The sequence below is a fragment of the Pundamilia nyererei genome, unplaced genomic scaffold, assembly GCF_000239375.1.
Source record: "Pundamilia nyererei isolate P.nyererei 1_Seehausen unplaced genomic scaffold, PunNye1.0 scaffold00024, whole genome shotgun sequence".
Lineage (NCBI taxonomy): Eukaryota > Metazoa > Chordata > Actinopteri > Cichliformes > Cichlidae > Pundamilia > Pundamilia nyererei.
In genome coordinates, this window is record NW_005187425.1 from 2,386,078 (window position 1) to 2,408,501 (window position 22,424).

The window sequence follows — 22,424 nt, forward strand, 5'->3', positions numbered from 1 at the left end:
CCACTTACATGACCTTTGTCTCCATTCTGATACCTGGTTTGAACTTCAGCAGGTCATCTTGACTATGTCTGCATGCCATGAGACTCAGTGTAGAATGTTATAGACCTGTCAGCCTCAAACATTGCCGTCATGGTTGTGCAGTGTAAAGGAAGGGACCAAACAATTTTCAGGCAGAAGTACAGGAATCAAAAAATGTAGTCTGTCATGACTAGATGTTTAGATGTCAAATTGTCATTTCTGCTAAGTCCACAGCCTGATGCGTTTGATTTTTAACATTCGAAATTCATGCTCCGTGCATACCTGCTCTACTTAGTGTGCTCTACTTACTGTATGAGCGTGCAAGGAGATATGTTCAGTGAGACACACTGAACATGTCGGCCTCTTCTGCACTGATTTTGTTAATCTGTGTATTAACTACGGCGTTAGCAACGTCAGGGTGAATTTGGGGATTAGATTGTATTTTTAAACATTCCTTCACACTTAAATTCCCTCAGTATAATTACTCCACTGAACCTCTGTTCTCTGAGGAGTAACCTGCAGTATGCAATATGACAACAAAGTTTTAAGCATAGATTTGACAGTCTATGATGAAAGCACTTTAGCTTCCTTTCAAGGGAAAACCTTTTGCACTCCATCTCCCACTTTTCGAAGTTAATGACAGTGTCACGCTACTTCTTGCGCTTGGCAGTCTGTTACCCACCCATCATCTCTGAAGCATGTAACCTCATTATTAAGTGGACTATATGCAAGGTGTCTAGAGGCTGCATGGTTTGTAATGAACAGAGATGCTACTTAGTTTAATTTGACAGGGAGGCATTTCTTCTCAGTGATAACATACTGTAAAGTAATATCCAAGTCTATGTTTGTCTATCTTCCTCTCACAATTCCTATCTCAAAATGAACATAAGTTACATCTATTGTTTGGAGTTTTTTCCCCATTTTTATTTTTTTATTCCCACAAATTTAACATTCATTTTAAAAAGCATTACTAAAAAGCACATTTGGTTTTTAAGCACAATTTATTTCCACAGTAAAACAACCAGCAGACATGAAAAACAAGAAGACCAAAAAAAGAATGAGGCTTCAGTTTTATCTTAAACTGAGATCGGCAGCTTTGTTGGTGACATGCGAAAAACATATTACAAATATTAAAGAACCAAAACATGACAGGACTCAAACTGAAAATTAGCCAAAACACCCTCCTCAGCTTATTTGGTTCAAACTTTATTGCTGTCTCACAAGTCTTCCTAGAAAAATATGACTTTTCAAACAGAAACAAACAGGGAGAGAAGAGAGCGTAAAATAAAGCAAAATAGATTTTGTCTAAACCAAGTATCGCCCCTAAGACAGTTTAATTGTCATTCAGCATTAAGAACTAATATAATTTAAAGTGCCTCAAATTACAATTTTTTAAATGTCTGATTTTTTTTTTTTTTTAATAATTTGCATTTCAATAGCTGGTACCACATCCTCTTTAGATTTGAAAGCATTTTTCTAGTAGGTAATGGCAGATAGAGTAAGCATGAATTGAGGCAGAGATTCTGAGAAAGGTCTCAGAGGGGGCTACCGGAGGCTCCTGGGCCAGGCAGATCCACATGTACTAATGAGAGATGAAAGAATTGAAGGGTGGGGGCACAAAGATGAAAACAAATAGCCTGTAGTGACAAGAGCATAGAAAACCGGATAGGGAGTGTATATGAGGTGTAGCTCCTTAAATTCAGATAAATTATCTCCAAAAAGATTGCTACAAGTACAGTTTAGCACGCCTTCTTTTTGCTCCAAACAGTATTGCACAGTATACTTGAGACAGTGCATAAGAGCTGCGAGCAGCTGATGAAGGAGAATATGTAGTGATAAATACCGTGACCTTGGATATTATGGGAATATGAACTGCTACACTGTGGCGCCTTATCTGCTTACACTGTAAACTTCTAGTTGGTGATTCAGCTGGCAAGTAACACTTGAATGGCGAATCTGCTCTAAAACGTACATCAGCACATCACACCGTGTCACAGAACCACAAGTCAAGTAGGACAGCATACAGCTGCTAAAGAAACACTAACCTACATCTTTCAAGATTCAAGCTTTTACTTTAAAAACGTCATCAGAGATGAGAGTGGTTGCTAAAGGAACATCTGTTCCTGATAATCATTTCAAACTCGCATCAACTTTTCAGATTCTCGTTTATTTTTGTTATTTTCTTTTTGGCCAATGAGAGCCACAAAAAAAACAACATACAGTTGTAATTGCCAACATCTTATTCTTTAAGGTGAAGTAGCGAATTTGTAACTCAACAGAATATTGGTCTTATTAAATATTTCTTTAAAAAGAAATAAATAAATGCAAAAATGTGGTGAGTGAATCAAAACAATCAGCTAACGGTGCCTAAATGCCCCACAGCTTTAAAAAAAAAAAGCCTTTATATGAAGCCTTGAGCTGTAAATACACCTTTTTTTCTCTGTGTTTGTTGTGTTTTTTCTCTGTGCATTTTTTTCTCCTTTTGCTTGACAGATGTGTACTCAAAAAGTTGCATTCCTCTTTCATTCAGAATAATAATGCTGAAAATATATATTTTACCCCTCTTGTGCAATGCAGCTTTATAATTTGTGCGTCTTCTCTGAAAAATAAAGTGAATCAAGTTCCTGCATTAGGACTGATCCAAGTTGTTAGAGTTTTTAGCCCTGTTTTGTTAAAGCATAGCAGGCAAGAGAGATTTGCTTGACTGCTAAACTGAACAAGGACATTGATTTGGAGCTTGGGAATACAGCACAGAGAGGCATGGTACTGCCCTGTTTTCCCTGGCATGGCTTTGCGTTTGGCCTGGGCTGATGGATCTCTCACTGCCTCTGTCTCTCTCTCACACACACGCACACACACACTCTTTCCTCCAAGAGCAAAACACTGGCAGCCAGAGGTGTCTGGAGATACGCACACATAAATACACACATACAAATACACACAGCAGGCAACATTGATTTCCTGTTTGGCATTACTTAGCAGTGAATGACACAGCTGAGGGGCGCAGGCTATTCTCTAGACCACAGTGCAGACAAAGATTGTATGCATTCTGTCCTTCGTGACATTTTACAGACAAGTCTGCCAGAAAGGGCTTGTGTTGATCATTAGCACCTTCACTACTTTTATAAATTGTTTTCAGCTTTTCTTTGTCTCTTGCTGGGCACCTATCTTACACTCTGGGTGTGTCTTCCTGTCCACGTTCCATTTTCATTATAAGAAATGGGCTTTTCTTGGCTTCACAGAGCACTGCTGACTGCTTGGCTGGCTTGGCACAATGTTGAGCCATCCAACAGGTAAACATGTATTATCAGCCACATGGATCCTCAATCACAAACAAACACAAGCCTCTATCCATTTCCAGGGTAATCTAGAGATGGGCATCTTTTTTATGGCTACAGCAAGCAAACAGATGAGTGTTTACTTGGAGACCTCATTTTGTGAGCACTTCCAAAACAACACAGATACACTTTCATGCACTTTGTTAAAGAACTCAGAGTGCTGGCCTGTAGGTGCACTTGTGCGACTGTTGGAAAGTGTGAAATGATGTCTGCGTCTCTTCTGAGTTTCGCGTCTCTTTGAGTTCTGCCAAAGTTCCTGTACATGTGCATCTATACAACTCATGTGTGTGTCTCTCTCTCCCCCTCTGTCTCACTCTGTCTTTGTAGGGTGCATTATTGGACGCAGTAGACCGGACACTGCCAGAGGCGTACACCAAGCGGTCACGCGGCGTGACAGAGGAGAGAGCAGAGCTGCTGTCAGAAGGCCTTTTTAACACACTGCTGCTCTCCGTTCAGGGACATTTCGAGAGCGTTTGACTGCAAAAGGGCTTCGCAAAGCAGCGATAAACACAATTCTGCAAAACTCCCACAGAAACACCACCAAAGCCCTGAAGGCTCCCCACCTGAAAATACCGCGCTAATACCTTTGATGTTCCCAAAGAGACATGCAAGAGAGTGAGAGGAGAGACGGTGGAATAGGGAAAAAAATAAAAACGACAGCAGCTCAGCGCGCACGCTTTTTCTCCAGGCAGCAGCTTCACACATCTAATGAATCCCCATTAGTTGACGTTTCCACGTGTGGGCGATTAAAGGAAAAGTTGTTTCAAGAAAGTCAGCGTGCATTGTAAGTTATTTAATTAACTCACAAATGATGTTTTATTCAGTTTTATTCACCATTCTCAACCTGAGTTTGACTTGCGATATTTTCTTCAACCACATGTTGATGTTTGAAATTGGGCAGATCACCCTTTGTTTACTCTTTTTCAGTATGTTTTAAAAGTTCATTGTCTTGTAGCAACGATTTTACTATCCAGATATTAACTTTGCTTCTTTTTTTTTAAACATACCATTTCCTTCTCACCATATCTCATTTTACTCTTCAGTCGTTTTCATCTAAAACTGCACAAAGTAACCCTGAAATAACAGTGTATTTTGTCTGTGTTTGCACATATAGATATGAGTGCGCTTCCACTGTCCCTGAGCACACTTTAGTGTGTGAGTGCTTTATTATGCTGCTTCTTTCCACTACATTATGAAAGCTAATTCCTCACTTGCACACCGTTTCTAATTATATCCCCACCACCAGCCTTTTGTTATTTTTCAGTGCCTATATTTCCATCACAGTGCATTGACACAAAAGGTCTGTGAACCCTTCTGCTACCACGTGCATGGTTTGAAAGTTCACTCAGGATGTAAGTGTAGTGAGCTGAACTGGAAGCATGTGAACACCTACAGCGTGGAGCTGTTTTTTAAATCCATCTCTCAACACTACGTTTCTCTATCTTTAAAAAAAATACATATGCGCACACTCAGACACGTTTACCTACACATATTCTCATTCTAGAAGCGACAACTCCAGAGCGCTTTGACAAATTTCTTTTTTTCTGTCTCTAGCCCCATTTCACATTCACTTTCTTGCCTCTTTCCCACTTTCTTTTTTCCCTCGGTTTCCCCCCGGGCTGTCTATTACACAGCGAAGGTCAAACTCATGTCACCACTATGTTTAAAACCAAATGCACCTGTGTGTCAAAGGGCACGGTTGTGTGAGGAACGAGTGAACTTGGACTTTAAAATGTGACATTAGCCAGTGGGTATTATAAAAGAAAACAAAACTGGTAACACTCTTTTCTTCCATCTGCAGCCTTCATGTTCATGTGCAAAACTAACTTCCTCATCAAAACCCTTCGATCTCACAAGTGTGGACAGTAGTGAAAATAAGGTCCGTCTACATAATACATTTTGATCAATCATGTTGAAGTGGTTAATTTAGAAACAATAGGCAGTGCTTGAATGTCTCATATATATTAGTAATGAGCTAGGAGGCGAAGGAGATGACTATCAATGTCAGAGTAATTTCAGTTTTAGGTTATGATGGACGGATTTCAGGTCCTCAGGGAATCTTTGGCTTTGGGAGGCATGAGTGACTCAAAGGGATCGGGAACTTGGCTGACCCGGGGTCTCAGTGTACCCTGGTTAGGCTCCTTTAGGCTGTGCTCCTCCCGGCTGGAACTGGTGTAACTTGGATCCCTGCGAGGCTGAAGCAGTGAAGTACAAAACAGACTTTGAGCTTGCACCTGGGGTCCAGTGTTAAAGCAGGGAAGGCCTCTAGATGGAGGCGGCAGCTGCTTCGCTTGGTTAGCCAGAGGCCCTAAGGAACACCCCGGCTTCAGAGAGCCAAAGCCACCAGTGCCCCCTGGCTTGAGTGCAGGGAGAGAAACGCGCTTGTGAAAGCGAGGAGGCTGCAGCATGCGAGGGCAAGTCGAACCAGCAGATCTAGCAGTGACAGAGTTCTGCAGTACCGCAGCGGGGGCTCTCCTCTCATGCTGTGCTGCTGATGCTGGACTGTCCCTGGCAGTTATCCCCTGTGGAGCTCCAGAACCCAGACGGTGCAGGTTGGTGTTCGGGAGATGACTCAGCTTGTCAGGGCCTGTTGGCCCGGACGCATCTGCCACAACTGCTTTAAGAGGACGGTCAGCATCTAAATGGGTTGCTTCCTCTGATTTACTCCTTGTGAGGTCACTGCGGCCCACGGTAGGGGTTGTTTTTACTAGTTTTCCCTGTTGGAGGTGCTCGTTGAGACAGGGGTTGAAAGGCCGTAGTATTTGAGGCTGTGGGGTAAAAGAAAAAGGAACAGTGTATCAATAAGTGAACACTAAGTGTGTGATAAACAGGCAGTGTTTTATTAACATGTTTCTGAAGTAGACAGTTTTAAATAAATAAGTGAATAAATACCCTCCCCAAGTATCTTTGAACCTCATGGAAAATTGCGACCCTCACAATATCACAGCCTGTTTCAATTACCAGCCACTGAACTAGTCCTACATTAAAAAGAAGAAAAGGCACAAAGGCAGCCCTGATTCAGCAGAGGGGAATAACCTTGTTGTGCGAGTCTGAAATCTACTGACACCTTTGAATTATTTTGCAATCACTGCTGCAGTGGAGCTTCAAAATATTCAAACTGGGAGCTACAATACACGCTGCCTACGTGAGAACATGCTGAGCTGTTGAACCACACAAAATTCATACCAACCATGGTGTTGCCCTCCAATAGGAGACATCCAGTTTATGAGCACAAAACCATGCACACCTGGATGAGAGGAGCTAATTATCCCGTCCAAAAACAAAAGAGCTGCTGACACAGACTCAACGTAAACTTATTTTACTTTGACTACATCGAATTGTTTCAAAGCAATAGTCTGTATATAAAAGATGGACATAGTCGGGGACGTCACCAGCTGGACTGATCTGTTTTTGAAGGCTTGTGCTGAGCGGTTTCGTCTTTGTTATCATAACTATTTGACACCACACAGAACAAGTGCAGGTTGGATCAAACGGAAGGACGCTGACATTCTACCAGTTCGTTACATTTAAAGTAAGCTTGCCCACACCCTGCATTACCACCCTCCTGAACACTAACGGGGACTATAATTTGAAAAAACGAACATCGTGCTCTATTAAAGGAGACTTAAAACTAGTGATTGCAACAGTCAGACATAAACTCATCAAGCAAAGTGTTTACTGACATCACACAGCAAGGAAGACAAAGACCCTTTTACACCCGTAGGAATCGCCCTCTGCAGGCCATGTGAAAGAATGCAGATTTAAGTCACATCCATATATGGTGTTGTATTCAAACTCAGAAGCTAGAGCTATCTTTTATATACACAGTCTAAGCTGACAGAGCCAGTGTGCAATTAGCTTGTATTTTAAGTGTTTTATTTATCTATGTAACAAACGATGTACGCATCACCTGCTTTATTTGTTTAGATGTAGCCAGGGGAAAGCAAACAGATTCTATATATTATTCTGCATGACTGCTTCACTAAATACATCTTTTTTTTTTTTTACCAAAGATGAACAGTGACATAAGATAACCTTTTTATAGCAACCACCCTGTAACACAGGTGCAGATAAGCAGCAGATTACAGGACCAGACAGTGGTTACTGTATCTATAAGAAGTCCAGCAAAAACTGAGATCCTTGCATCAGATGCAACAAGAAAAAAATCAATATTCTACTCCTGTACTTGCAGATATCTTATCCAAGTACATTTTCAAAGTAGTTCATGACCAAACGTATATAAAAATGCTTCAAGACATTTCTAGCCTTTCTAGCCTATTTAGTTTGTACTGCCAGTTTTTACAATCAGAAATCAGAAGACCAGCCTTTTGGCTCCTCTTCTTTGAGCAGTGCCTGTAGGATCCAAATCCACCTGGAACCATCAAAAGCTTCTAAAAAGCCTGAACTCAGTTTCAGCAGAACATATTCACTGTGAGTTCGAAGTGAAGGGATCTCAAAGGACAGGAATATATAGCTGCACTGGTCAGGATGCTGGATCTGTTTGTACCATCAGTCATTTGTATTGTAAGTGTGAGAGAGCATGTCTGAGGCCACAGCTCCATCTCCTGGTCCCCTGCCACAACACGTCCACTAGCCTGTTACAAAACCCTTGTTCACCTTTCGTTTTCAGTTTGCTCATTTAAAAAAAAAAAATGCTGCTTTTATACTTCTAGATTCAAAGTCTGTCATTATAAAGTCTGAATAATTTCGGCTTCTTTTGCATCTTACAATAAGCTCCGATTAGTCCACCAGTCAACCCATCAGCATCTTAATATCTCATGTATATCACGACTCAGTGTGAGACATAATCCACAAATTAGAAGTGATGTCACAAAAGTAATTATCATATGAATCAAGCATCATCTAAAAAGGTGAGTGACATTATTAACATGACCTTATTTCCATTGTGCCTCTGACTCATTCAGAGCAAAACATACTAAAACCAGATGAATACATGCATTGTACTATTTCTGACAGTGTGCTTCACATTTCATACAGACTGAAATGTTTGTAAGAACTGCAGTCATATTCTACGTCTAACTGCAAGCTTTGTAATGAGCCCATATATTTACAGCTTTCGCTAGTAGAGATATCCTGTATCATTTGGGTCATAGTCAGTAATTATTTGCATCTGCAGCTATCTGCTACAGATACTAATAATTAGCAGCAATCACTCTGAGCAGTTCACTGCACTGCCAAGAAAATATCACAGCTCACTAATGATAGCTATCACTTTTACACAAAATCACCAGTGGAACCCAAAAAAAAAAATCATGTTAATTTGTGACACCTGGAAGATCTCACATCCCACTACAATAAAATCATCTCCAACCACCCTCAACATGTCACGAGAAATGGTTTGTTATTAAGAAAAGCAACCTGCAAGAATGTGAAGTGAAAGGATGCAAATAATTGCCATTTCGCAGGAAGACTATGTGATTGCTGCACATAAGCAGATCGTCAATATGGTGGCACTCAATTTTAAAGCAAGATTAGACTTCATGTGTCGCTCGTGGTGGTGGATTGTGTTGAAATAAGAGCTGTGGAAAGATTGAGAGTATGTGTGAGTACTTAGATTTGCCTTGTTGCGTAGCTGCATTTGATAGGGGAGCTAGAAAGACTGTGATTACTCAGGACAGCAGTAAATATACACTCACATCCAATAACATGAGGCTATTTGAAAATCTTACTCCCTTTAATACCCTTCATCCATCAAAGTGAACGCCTAATGAGTGAATAAAATATAGAAAAACCAAACCACACACAGAAACATTAGCCAAAGCATGCACAACAGTTCTTATATAGTTAAATTACAGAATGGAATTAACTAAAAGACAAACAATAAAAGCAAAAGCACAAAAAATATTGCCGTAATAAATTTCTAAAACATGACAGAAGACTCAAAAAACTGTGACAACTCTGTGACCCCAAATTTATATCCATTAATAAACGCAGGCATAGAAAGAAGTCAAAACTGAAACCCAAACGCTAATCATGCAAACGCAGAATTACAAAGACATGCTTCTGTCATGCCATGTGTCACAAGACAACAGCCCAGCGAGCAGGAGGTGGGCAGCACGTCCATTTCATGTTAAAGAGAGGATTACTGTACCACGCTGTGTCAGTGAAGTACTGCACTAGGTGCTCCACTCCTTGCATAGGCATTATGTGTGAGGAGGCAAAGGTATAGAAGAAACACTGTGAGAGATTCATTTTCAGACTTTTAACAGACAAGAGTACAGAGATGAGGAGAGAGAGCGGGGTTAACGGATTAGAAGACAGGATGAAATGAAGAAAGAGAGGGTTACCGACATCTAAGGCACATATTTATTGTGCCATTTAGAATTAGAACAAAGCCCAAGAGAAGGTTACACATTAGTTCTACAAACCAATTTAATTCATTTACTATGACCTCCTTTCATTCGCACCGCTTCTCTTTTTTCCTATTCTTAAGACCATTACTACTGGCAGGAACTCTTTGCTGCTTTGTTTACAGCCAGGGCTCCCTGAGGGGGGTCAGAGCATTAGTGGTTTATCCAGTAAAATAAAAATACACTTTTTATTCATTCCAGTTTCAGTGTCTCATTGTAATATCTAAATACATCAGCCTACCAATTATATTCCAGTAGGTTTAAAAGTCATGACCACTATCCTCCTACTTTTTTTCTTCAACTGTGCATAGCCTTTTTTTTTTCCTTTTCGCCTTTGTTTGATGCTGTTTTGTTTAATTAGACCACGCAATTTACTGGTTGGAGAAAATGCACTTTGACTGAAGGCTGGGGAAAAAGGACACAGCTGTCAAAATGTGATTTTGTAATAACTTGAAACATGCCAGAAAATATACCTGTGTCACTTTTTCCCCCTCTTGATACAAAGCTAAGTCCCACTGAGGTAGATCAAAGAAACACAGCGTGGGTTCTTTTCTTTGTTTGTTTTTTCCATTTTGTGCTCTTCACACTCACATATGTGCATTTTCTGAAGTCTATTTACCCATTGTCATTCTCTTTATCTGCCTCCTCTACTTGCTAGCTTGTCAGCACTGCATAATACAAAAGCCATGTGACAGCTACTGAGATAGGTGAGGTTGTTGTGACCAGCCTGCCCTTGTTTCTATAGTCTTCTCTTTCTCTATAGGCAAAGACAATGTTATGTGTGTTATTTTTTATTTCTCTTCCCTGCATATTTTTACAGCATTCCTGTAGAATGAGTATAAGAACTCGGACTTAAAATACAGGTGTCTACGGGTTTTAAAAAAAGACAATAAATGATGTTATTTCTGACTGAATAGAACTAAAAAAGGAGAAAATAAGTCATACAGGGGAAGCAATGGAAGAGGATACATGAGGATTAATTGTAAAGGACCAAAAGTCAGACTATGTATAGTAAAACAAACAAGAAACAGCTATTTGTCCTGTTTCTAATCTTGTCCCATATTAATCTAAAAGCAGACAGACCACAAACAGCTCTGGAACATCATGAGGCGAAAAAAATCCCTTCTACTAACTGGAAACAAGACTCGGTAGATTAGAAGGCTTTAACTTGAGACAAAGTTAAACTTTACAGACCCTATATGCTGTGTTATGGAAGGACAGAGAATAGCTGCAAAGGGTGTTAGTGACTCACTCTGTCTGCGCTGGGGCATGCTGGTACGGGTCAAGCCCTGGTGCTGTGCCTGCCACGGGGACAGCAAAGGGGTGGGCAGCACACCCTACGCAGAGAAAAACACAGAGGACAAAAGGCATGACATACCAGGTCGTCCACACACACACACACGCACGCACACGCACGCACGCACGCGCGCACAAAGACACACACACACAGTGAAGCATGCTCACATAGGAAAGCAAACTCACAGGCATAAACACATTGTTTAAGGATACGGATAGACCGCTTCACAAAGCACACAAAATAAACGCGCACACACACACACACACACACACAAATGCGTGCACAGTGCACACGCAGACAAACACGCTTATAAGGCACATTGAGGCGGGTGCATCACGTCAATGTTAAATCCATTATAATAAAAGTTGTGATGCAATGAAAACTCGGGCTTAGTGTTAGTGGAATAAACAAAATAAATCCCTTAATACTAACATTCACTCTAATCTTGAGAACTTGAGGAGCCTTTTTGTTTGAAAAACATGAAGAAGAAAAAAAAAAAAGCAATGTTTATACTGAAATGTTAAATAAAATATAAATAAATTAATCTAATGTTTACACTGAATAAAACATTAAATCCAAGGCTCTGTTTATGGCATTCATGATAGTTCAACTGAAAGGTCATCACAACCAGATACATGGACCGCTAAGTTAAATAATGATTGGTTTTTAAGGCAGCGGGCAGGAATGAACAGTTTTATCAGTGCTGATATCTGATAGCTTACAACCTCTTGTGGATATAATTTGTTTTCCTTATAATGTTTTGTGATGAGCAGGTCGTCAGCTGGATAGTGGGATGGGAATGGTTAAAACAGCACGACAGTTAGAAATGTCAGACTGAAACTCAGGAGGTTATTTTATTATTCATTATCCTTTTAAGCACCCCCCTACCTAGAGATTTCCAATAATCTTTATGTTGTTTTTCAGCTGTGAAAACCACTCTTTTCCTCCTACTCTAAAATTGTAACACTGCTTACATAAAAACTATTAGCCACATACAGTATCTCAGCCCACCTTTGTTGCACAACTGTCACATTACATTGCCATATGAACATTTTTTGCACAAGGCTGAGAAAATACAAGCCTCATTCTATACACTGCGTTTTCCCTAAGGTTAAGCAATTCAACGTTTTCAGCCCTCAGTCGAAGACTCATGGTGAAGAGGCAGCTGTGCCATTTTGTTAAGTGGGTAGAGAGTCGAGCTATATCAAATACTACTTCTTCCTCAGTTATAGAGAGGGCTCCTTCTTCTCTGATATAAGGGAGAGGCACAAAAATTGTCAAGTAAAAAGAACAAAGAAAGAGCGATATTGAAGACATGAAGGGAAAGGATGCAAGTTCCCAGCAGGTCCACCCCAGATTTCAGAGCCCTCCTAGTGTGACTGCTGCAGCGGGGAGCAATAAGCCTCCCTGATCTGTGCTTGTCCGTGTCCTTCCTTTAACACCAACAAGTTTTTCAGTGGGAGGTCTTCACAGAAGCTTTCTGTTGAAGCTTCATTTGGGGAGAGGAAACTTTAGACGACGAGAACAAGAGAGCGTGTTGGAGGGCTCTTGAATGATTCAGACAGTATCTGGCAGCTTTAATAGAACTCGGCAGCTTAGCCTTTTTTACATTTTCCACAGCTGTAAAAGGTCTCCAATAAAGGGCTGACAGAGCTTCACAAGAGCAGTGAGACAGAAATTGGGAAAATTATACAAGTTATTTTTTTTTATTTGCCATCCATCAATTTCATCATTTCTCTCCCACCAGCACATAGACTGCGTCTGGCAACACTTCCTTCTCAACTCTTTCTTTAAAAAAAACAACAATGTTAATCTCCTAAACCTCCTTGCAGCTGACCTCGCCCCCTAAATCAGCGGTCCCCAACCCACGGGCCTCGGACCGGTACCGGTCCGTGAGTCGTTTGGTACCGGGCCGCGAGAGATGAGGCTCAGGTGTGAAATGTATAGTTTTCAGGGTTTTTATCGGTTTTCAGCGTTATTTTGTTATCGTTTTTAGCGTTTACTCGGTTTTCCTTGGTCTTTTCACGTGTGTTATGAATAAATTTTCTTTTTTTTCGGTACCAGTACAAGTTTTATTTTGTTGTATTTATCCGTGACACCTTAAAGGCCGGTCCATGAAAATATTGTCGGGCATAAACCGGTCCGTGGCGCAAAAAAGGTTGGGGACCTCTGCCCTAAATGGTCAAGCCTTTATGGATTGGACCACCAGTCCTTGTGGAATAGCTTCAGCAATGCATACATAACACACTTTTGGTATAACACAAGATTAGTGGTGGAGGTATGTGTATGCTACATGTATAAACTACAGCATTTTAAGATACCAATATCATAGCAACAATAGCTTTTTAGATGTTTTAACTTGTTTTCTTAAATAATGAAAGTTCTCAAAAGTTAACAGACATTGTGATATCCCCTCAAAAATGTTAAGCCAAATGGGAGATGCTACACCTGAACTCATGTAATTTCATAATGGAAGGCCAAATTAATTCCAAACTGGGTGTGAGAGTGGACTGAGGCTTCCTCTATAGGGGAAAAAAAGTTAACATTGTGATCTCTTGATGAAATAGAGCTCTACAAACACAGAAGTACAATGGGTGAACATTTCAAATGAGAATCTGCAATGAATGTGCTCATATACGTTTCAACTGTATTAGGTAGGATTGTCCCAGAATCACTAAACAGGATTTGCTGGAAAGGTCTCACTGTGCTGAATCCAGTAATATACGATATTGGTTAGGCTAATTCAGACTTTCTGCCTGAAAATAGAAAATATTTTTTCTTTTGGTATGTCAGTTTGAAAATACAGTAGTAAGTGCTTCACCTCCTATTGTACCTACTTCAAATCTAGCAAAAGAGCTTGATTGAGCCAGACTGATATTTTTCTGGGAGTACAGAGAAATGAGGGGGATGTACAGTAATAAACAATTTTTTTAAATGTGTTTGCATGCGTAACATTGCTATTCTCAGTGGAAATAGCCATATTAGTATTGGTGGTAGTAGTATGTTCACAAGAGACCCTCTCAGACTGAGATGCACTCTACCTCTTGTGTGCACAGTCCCCAAAGCAGATGGCGAAACTTGGGAAAGTAGGACAAGAATCTAAAAGTCGAATAAAAGTTTTTCTTTGTGATCCTACAACCTTTCTTCAAATAACAACACTATTTAGAGGATACATCTGAGCCACTAAAAACAGCCCTGCTCTGCTCAGGTCTCCTAATCCATTACACGGAGTTTCACGAAGTTGGTTACAACTAATACTCCTGCCCTGGCCCCGATGTTTCACTTCACCGACTTTGGCAATTAAATCCTCACCTGGCAAAGATGACTCTGTCGTACAAGCTGAACATGCGTGTGGAATGTGTGCCTGATGCGAGGGGGCAAACTGAGAGAATGAGGAAGGGGAAGTAACACTCGCATCTGAGTGGGGAACACCTTTGGCAGCTTAACACTAATCACTAACCCTCTTCCCCATCCTCTCCCTCTCAGTGACAACAAAATGATCTAATTGTAACTGAGGTAAGAAGTCAAGAAGAGCTGTAATGTCAAGGAAAGAACGACAGACAAAAAAATACAAAAGAAAGAAAGAAATCAATGAAGCAAATAAGAAAGATAGAAGAAAGAGCGGAAGAGATAAAAGAGACACGAAGGGAGGTGTGAGAAGAGAAGAAGAGATGAAGAAGAGGATGTTTAAGAGGCAAAGAGGGAGTGGGAGGATAGCCGTAATTATCCTCTCTGTCTGCCACTGATGAAACACTGCCTATTGTGTTGTCATTGTTTCACTGCTGTGGCTCATCTGCGTGTTTGTTTATCTGGGTTATTAACAAGGTCGGCTCCCCAGTCCTCAGTCGGCTGAACTCATTGTTCAGTCACATTGAGTGTGGCCCGCACTTGAGTACAAGAGATACATGTGGCACAACCCACTCACACACACACAAACAAAATGCAGACAAACAGGGCATCTCTCACATACACATGACAGAAAATAATGCAAATATATAACCACAAGGCTGTGTAGTTTTCTATTGTATTACATCTGAAATTACTCAAATCACACTGCTCATGTTTTATTTGCTGCAAAAGGAAGAGGCAGACAAAACATTTCTCCTGCTGAGATTGCTCTGGGAAGCTATTCACAAAGATTATTTTTCTACAGGCAACATTTAAGTAGCTCCTACTGTCACACTACACTTGCGTCATGCTGCGACAACCGTGTACAATCGTTGTCGGCATTATGTTCACCGACAGCACTATACACATTCCATAATGTAAGCCTTTCTTATCTTTTCTTTTTTCTTGAGCAAGTTTTGGCCTCAAAATTGGATTGCAAGCAGATCTAAATAAGAAGCTGTGGGAGCCGGCGGAGAATATGTTACCACAGCCTTCGCAGAGGCTGCGAAGAAGTCGGGAAATAGGTGAAGAGGATGGGTTAAAGCAGCCTGAAAAGCAATAGCACAAGTTCTGGTCACTGACAAAATATAAGCGGAATGACTGAAGATGCTGCATGAATAATAAACAACTCACTAACAAGTAAATACACTCATGTCCAAGGGTCAAAGGACACAAGCTCACTCTTTTGTGATACTCTTAATCTAAGTTCAAAGCACACAGAGAATTTTCAGTCCATGTCCAAGCACGGACATCTAGACCTCCCAGAATCAGAGAGCACATTTTGCCCCTTGGGCTACAGATAAGGCAACTATATATCAACATTAAAGCTTTAAAAGATTATAGCTACTGGCCTTTGACATCAAAATTAATCTTGACCAAGCCGTTCAGCGTAGCTTTCAAAAATACTATTGCGGGGCACGAGGTACTCCAGTGCTTTGACAGAGCACCCCTTTAAATGTCAGAGGAGAAGAAAAATCAACAAAAAAGGGCATTTTTGAGAGCAAGAGAGAAAAAAACAATAACAATGACACCATGTTTGTGTGTGTGTGTGTGTGTGTGTGTGTGTGTGTGTGTGTGTGTGTGTGTGTGTGTGTGTGTGTGTGTGTTAGAGGAAGAGCATTGGAGAGTGAAATAAAGACAGCCAGACATGATTAATTTGTCAGTAGGGAGGAGGGAAAAAAGGCAGAATAGCTAGTCTAGGAAAACCACACACATAGAAAACTGTGGGAAAAGCAAAGTACTATAAGAGGAAAACTCTTAATGAACCCAGACTTGCTAAAGGTGCTAAACCTGTCAGTGTGCTACCGAGAGCTTCGATACCAACTAAAAAGACCAAGGAAAAAAAATCTGTTTCTTCCTGGTATTTGTTTACTCTGTGTTCTCTTTTATTTTTACTTCTCAAAAAAATGAAACAAACTCAGAGCTAATCTTTAGGAGCAATTGCAAGCTCTGGAAAGTAACATGCTGCTATCTCAACAAGGCTGCAAAACAAGAGCGTAGGAAATGGTCTTCACTCTGGTGATGACACAGTAATGTAGATTAAAGCAGGAAGAGTGGAATGTGGTGGCCAGTACAGATTACTGATGAAACAAGCAAAAAGAACAGAGATAAAAATCACAAGAGAAATCTGTTTTGATTTTTTTTTGTTTTGTTTTTGTTTTTGTTGGGTTTTTTTTAATGTTTTTGAGCATTAACACACACCAGGTACTACAGGTCACAGAAAGACGCTCCCACCACGGAGACTGTTCCCATCAAGCTCTGCTAGCCCTTCTTTGATGGTTACCATAGCAACTGTTAAACCATAAGCTCCTGTGGCAAGCAGGGACCTTCTATAGTTGGTAAGCTTGCTTGTTTTGTCTTTTATTCTTCACCTGTAGTCGGTATAAGCCAATTTAAAAACATTTGTCCACTCTTAATAATCATGAGTTTGGCCATACCATGTGTTACAGTGAAGCAGATATCAATCTTAAAATTATTTCCTTTTGTGTCACAGTGCTTATATCTGCCTCTTTGTGTGAGTGGGTGTGTGCGTGTGTCTGTGCATCACACCCTGTTAGCTGAGAGCAGGTCAATTAAGGGAGTGTTTACTAGGCACACTGCCTGTGGCACTCCCACCATTGAACCAATACTTGGCTGCCACACATCACGCTGTGCTGGCTATGATAAACACAGCGAACACATATCTATCCATCTGCCACCTGTCTATCTGTGCGCCTCTATGTCTACTTCCTTCTTCCAATAAATCTCCTTCTCCATCACTCCGACATTAAGACCAACGTCGCAAGTCCCTGTTCAGTGACATCTAGCTATTAAGAGTGGAGGACAGTGTGACAAGCTTGCTGACAACCCAATAAGCTGTGCTCCACAGAGAGAGCACAGTATAGTGATTTAACCCCTCCAGCCAGCAGCTGGAAAAGCGTTCTCATGCTTTTTAGATTGTTACCTGAAGCTAAAGATTTGAACGACCTCACACAAACACCTATATTTTTTTTTCCTTTACATTATTCTTTGCATTAAATAAACTGTCAAATTATGTTTTATCAAATAGAGGTCAGCAATATGCTGTATGTATGCACTCATCATTGTATCCCAAAGTGAGGTCTGATGGTCACGACTGCACAGAAAAAATGTTTTTTTTAAATTGATGAATTGATGTTTCAGACTCACAGCATGGTTTGGTGGTCTCCAGTACGTCTGGGTGGCCTTATCATAGTGGTGCTGCATACGTTTGTCCACCTGTCTGTCGCTCTGTCTTAGTGAAGAAGGAGCCCTCTGGTGGTGGCACTGACACTTGACCTGCTGGCCTGTAGCAGACTGAGGGAAAGGCGGGAAGAAAGGAGGGAAGGAAGGCCAAGAAAGGGTTTTAACTCTGGTGACTTCTTTTCAAGCCTCTGCTCTCACGCTCTTTAAAAGCTTGCCACTTTATATGCAGTCAAATAAAAGTACTCAGAGAGAAAACTGAATAGGCCTTAATTAATATACTGAAAGCAAGTCCCCTTTTACTACAACACCCACTGTGCACTTGGATTCAGCTCACTTCAACTTTTAAATAATAACTGGGTTGAACTTAAAAGAAAACATCTCACTAGAAAGTTAATTGAAGCTTTAAGAAAAAAAAGATAAGTTTTTTTTTTTCCCACTGGGATGAATCACAAACATTTAGCATCACCAGTCAAAAACCTAACTGATGTGCTGCCACACATAGCAAAAAGCTAAATATATCAGATGTAATCACTTGAATGAACAGAAAAAAGGGTCTTCAGCAAGGGTTCATTTTTAAATTGATAAATGTAATTTACTGTTAAAAAAAATATATATATATTTCTCATCCAAAGCAATAAAATTCTATCCACTTTTTTTTCCAGACGATTTGAATGTGCATGAAAACTGGGAGCCAGCAAATTATCACCCTGCTCTGATTAAAATTGATGCACATTAGGGAAAACCAAGACCAGGTTGTAAATGGCTACAATTACCTTTACATAGTAATTAAAATATCCTGCAGTAAATTAAACTCGCTGACATTTACTTTAAGCACATGTTCACCCAATATTGCCTCCTTTTTTCATCAGTCAAAACCTTTCCTGACAAACCACTTTCCTAACCTTCTTTTTAATTCAAACGATTAACTCAATCAATTATTGAATCAGAAGGTCAGAGCAACTAATGATGTGCACCACATTACATTTTTGCTTAAAAAAAACCAAAACTTGAGCTTGATATCACATTTTTTTCATATGTGGCTAAATAGCAAAGAAATTTTGGCTGTGAAAAGGCATGAAAGGATCTGACATGAATCGCAGGTGTTTGCCAGCCTTGGTAAAAACTTCAGTGCAGTGAGCATGAGCAGTCTACCTCAAGTGCAGCAGAAGACGCCTTCAAAGCTACATACTGTCAAGCAACACTGGGAAATCAGTTTTTTATCTTTGATAGTTCCACTTTCCTCTCTCCCATTATTTCATTTTCACTCCCATTTTCTCCTCTTAGCCTTAAATGTACACAAACACACACATAGATACACACTGTATACAGCAAGAAACCGTCTCCCATCCACACGCAGCTCCTCTATTGTTTTCTCATTACTGCACTATGTTCAATTTACTCATTTTTTTCCACATGTCTGTTTCTCAGCACTTTCTAATGCTTTACCTCCCTCAACTTTACTTGAATCTTTACCAACTTTAATATTACCCCCTACCCAATTTCAAGGACATAAAGCAGGTCCAGTCGCCGTTTACTCTTTAACTCTAGTTCCAATATGAACCAAATGACCTGCACATAAATGTTAGATTTTCACCAAACACACTTGACAGAAGAAAACTTCCAAAACTTTTGTGTTTCTTTGTTTTGGTTTCATCATTTAGCCTTTTACTGCGAGGACATTCTTCTGACATTCTTCTAACAGCTGCACACAAAATGCTTGAGTACAGTCGGAGGAATAAAGGTTGCCGTTTCCGTTTTTATTTTCTTTCTGCCATCGTCCAACACTTTCACTCCTTCAGCTTCTACACTCATTAAAGTCAGCTAAAGATCTGAAAACATGCCCCAGCCTTTTCTTACAGCCTCTGCTTGTTGAGGCTAAGGGTGGAACAATATCGTTCTGACTGAAGAACCTGTGGGTGGGTGCTTATTCTAATTGGAAGAATGCTATGCAGTGGCAAGACAGGAGAACAGACCTTGCTTTGACATTTTGGTATTTCTTGATATGGCAGGGATTTGAATAATGTCAGCTAGGCATACTGTTGTTTGGCTAACAAGGGAGCCTGGTCAGGACACTAATGAATGTTAGAGAGGAGATGGAGCCAGCTAAAAGCAAACAGAATGGAAGTTGTTGGCAGGCATGAGTAACACACTGGTGTGCATGTAGGAGTCCAGCAACATACCCAACTCCCACCTATGATGAAGGGTATTGCAGTATATCTTCTTTGATCACTTGAACACTAGAAAAGTGGGTCTATCAGACTTTTTCCACTACATATTTTTATCAATCCATCTGTCTTTTTAAACCTTCAATTGTAAGATCTGATAGAGAAGAATAAGGCAGTAGCAATGGCCAGACATGCCTAACTATCGCAGATCAGTAAAGAGATCTGATGTCACAGGGGTGATCTCTCAGAGAGAAAACACTTTGAGCGCTACATGAATGCAACACGCAAACATGAGCCTTGAAGCCATTTCAGCTCTGCCTGTAAATCACAGAGGATCTTGTAAAACCTAGATCTCATCAAACTGAAGAAGAGCCTGTATTGATCTTCTGTATGTTATACTTGCATTTATAGTTTATGAGCACTCACACCTGACTTTATTATTTCTTTCCTCTTTCTTTTTTATTTTATTGACATTTTCCACTGTTTTTCAGACTAATTCATTGATACTTTGTGTCAAAATCTCTACTGTGTTTGCATTTTGCCAAAAGAGGATGTTATTTCTACTAAACCTGTGGTCAGTCAATCATAAAAGCAAATAAATATTTTTAGTTTTTTCTGTTTACCATACTAAAACACATTTTAGTGTAAGGGTTTTCCTTTCCTTCCTTTTTAATTTGCTAAATAGTTTTTTCACATATGTTTTTAGTTTTTAAATTTAATTTCGTCAACTATAATAAATTCGATGCAGAATAATTCATGACACCTTTAAACACAATTCAACAGCAGATATGCCTCACATACTATGCTTGGAAAAAAACAAAACAACTATTCTGTGTAATTTCTGTCTCAGCTTTGAGGCAGGGCGACTGAGCGGTTACACTCCAAGTATATCTATATGTGGCACAGATTCCCCTTTTCAGTTGTATAAGCCATGTTTACAACGACTCACAATCTGTTCCTGTCGATGTTGTTGTTGTAGTTCTTGACACTGCAGTGTGAGCTGAGCAATGATCTTGTCTCGACTCCTCAGTTCCTCTCTGAGCACCTGCACTTCCTTTACCAGCACCTCCAACTAAAAACACGCACACAAACACATACATACACACCCTTATTTAGGAACTAAAAAAAGAGCATAATAAAGTGATAGATCAAGAGATAGATATGTATCATAAACCACATTTTCAGTCAATCTTCACTGTAAACTGCAGTCACAGTTTCTTACCTGTGTTGCAGAGGTACTGTCTTCAGATTCCACAGGAACATCTGCTGGAGTGTCTGTATCCTCAAGCTGGAGACAAACAAACACACACATTCACAAGAGAGGGCACGCACACAGACAGAGAGTACACAGTGAGTTAAATCAATGGCAACTGCCTACAGCATGCCTCAGGAGCAATATTTCACTATGGTGGAATAATTTTACTCTTTAGCACATACACTCCACTGACCCTGAACTGTCAGCCACAAGTGTTAGATACCAGAGGCAGAGTTTGTTTTTGAACTAAAGACATTTATTTTATATCCAAAAATGTCCTTGTATCAGTGGCTACTTGTGTGTTCAACTTTTCCATAAACTCCTACGACATTAATGTAATTATTATCCCAATTATTTAATCAGTGCCATCCGAAGGTTTTTAGACACCAAGCATATGTACTTAAGTGGCTGGTATTTAATGTTTAATGAACATTTTGTCAACTAGCTTGGTAACAATTTTCACTTAAAGGGTACATTCCACTTCAGCCTCATTAATGTTATGTAGAATTATCCAATTATAATCTGCAGGTATAAAGAGAGTTGTGCTGGATTTTAGCCTTTGATTTAGGATTTAGCACAGCTGGAAGCTCATTCTACAATTGCTTTGAGTTCAGGATCATATGAAGAAAGAGCTGCACAATTAAGAACAAAGTTGCTAAAAAAAATATCTTCCCTCTTGAGGCTATACAGCCCAAGTGTTTGACTAATTGCAGCGAGCACGCTGAACAGATCTGAAGGAGACATTTGGATTAAACGTAAACATTACTTTTTATGCTGCTGAGGCTAAATTGAGTCGAGGCATTCGAGATAATTTTGTTTTACGGAGTGTGAAGTGCCGGTGCCGGTGCATTTCTGCGATTGCCTAAAATTGGCTGTGTTTCAATAGAGAGACGATTTTGTGTGTTCATCGTACATGTAAGTGCACATTTCCTCGTTCAGTTTCTTCCATTTCCCTTTTCTTCATCCCAGTCACCCAATCTGTTTCTTTCCTCTAAGTGGATTTCTCTGATTGACAGGGGTGCATCTATTAAGTGATCGCCTTCACAGATGCACATACTGTATACGGTATACAAAATGGAAGCACAAGTGTACTGTTGCACACAAGCCTTTTGAATCACACAAGTTAATTCATTTTACTGAACTGAATTGCAACAATTCACAATGGATGAGGCAATATATGAGCAAAAATAAGACTGGCCCAGTGCATTAAAACAAATAGCAAAGTCTTGTCTTGTCTTTTATGATCTCGCTACACTGCAACAGCTACTGGATTTATGTAATTAGACACAAAAAAATCTCCCTAAAAATACTCAGTGTGGAAACCTGTTAAGAAAACTAGCTCCTTTCAGTTTTATTAAGACCCACTTTTAGTGTGTTCAGTGATATAGT

At 40.0% G+C, this 22,424-nt stretch overlaps 1 protein-coding gene across 6 annotated transcripts in view; it reads right to left on the reverse strand.

Annotated features, from left to right (window-relative positions):
- Positions 1-1,000: 1,000 nt before the first annotated feature.
- The window catches only part of ccser2a (coiled-coil serine-rich protein 2a), a 49,070-nt gene continuing 27,646 nt past the window's right edge, over positions 1,001-22,424 (reverse strand). For 5 of the 6 annotated variants that reach the window (XM_005727373.1, XM_005727371.1, XM_005727372.2 and 2 more), the window contains 4 exons: positions 21,003-21,068; positions 20,730-20,852; positions 17,580-17,726; positions 1,001-6,124 (listed from right to left, as the gene is read on the reverse strand). In XM_005727373.1, the coding sequence (XP_005727430.1) occupies positions 5,399-6,124; positions 17,580-17,726; positions 20,730-20,852; positions 21,003-21,068 (1,062 nt within the window). In that variant the 3' untranslated portion in view covers positions 1,001-5,398. Of the gene's footprint in view, positions 6,125-10,979; positions 11,065-17,579; positions 17,727-20,729; positions 20,853-21,002; positions 21,069-22,424 lie in introns of all 6 variants that reach the window. The other variant, XM_005727375.2, reaches the window with a different exon arrangement.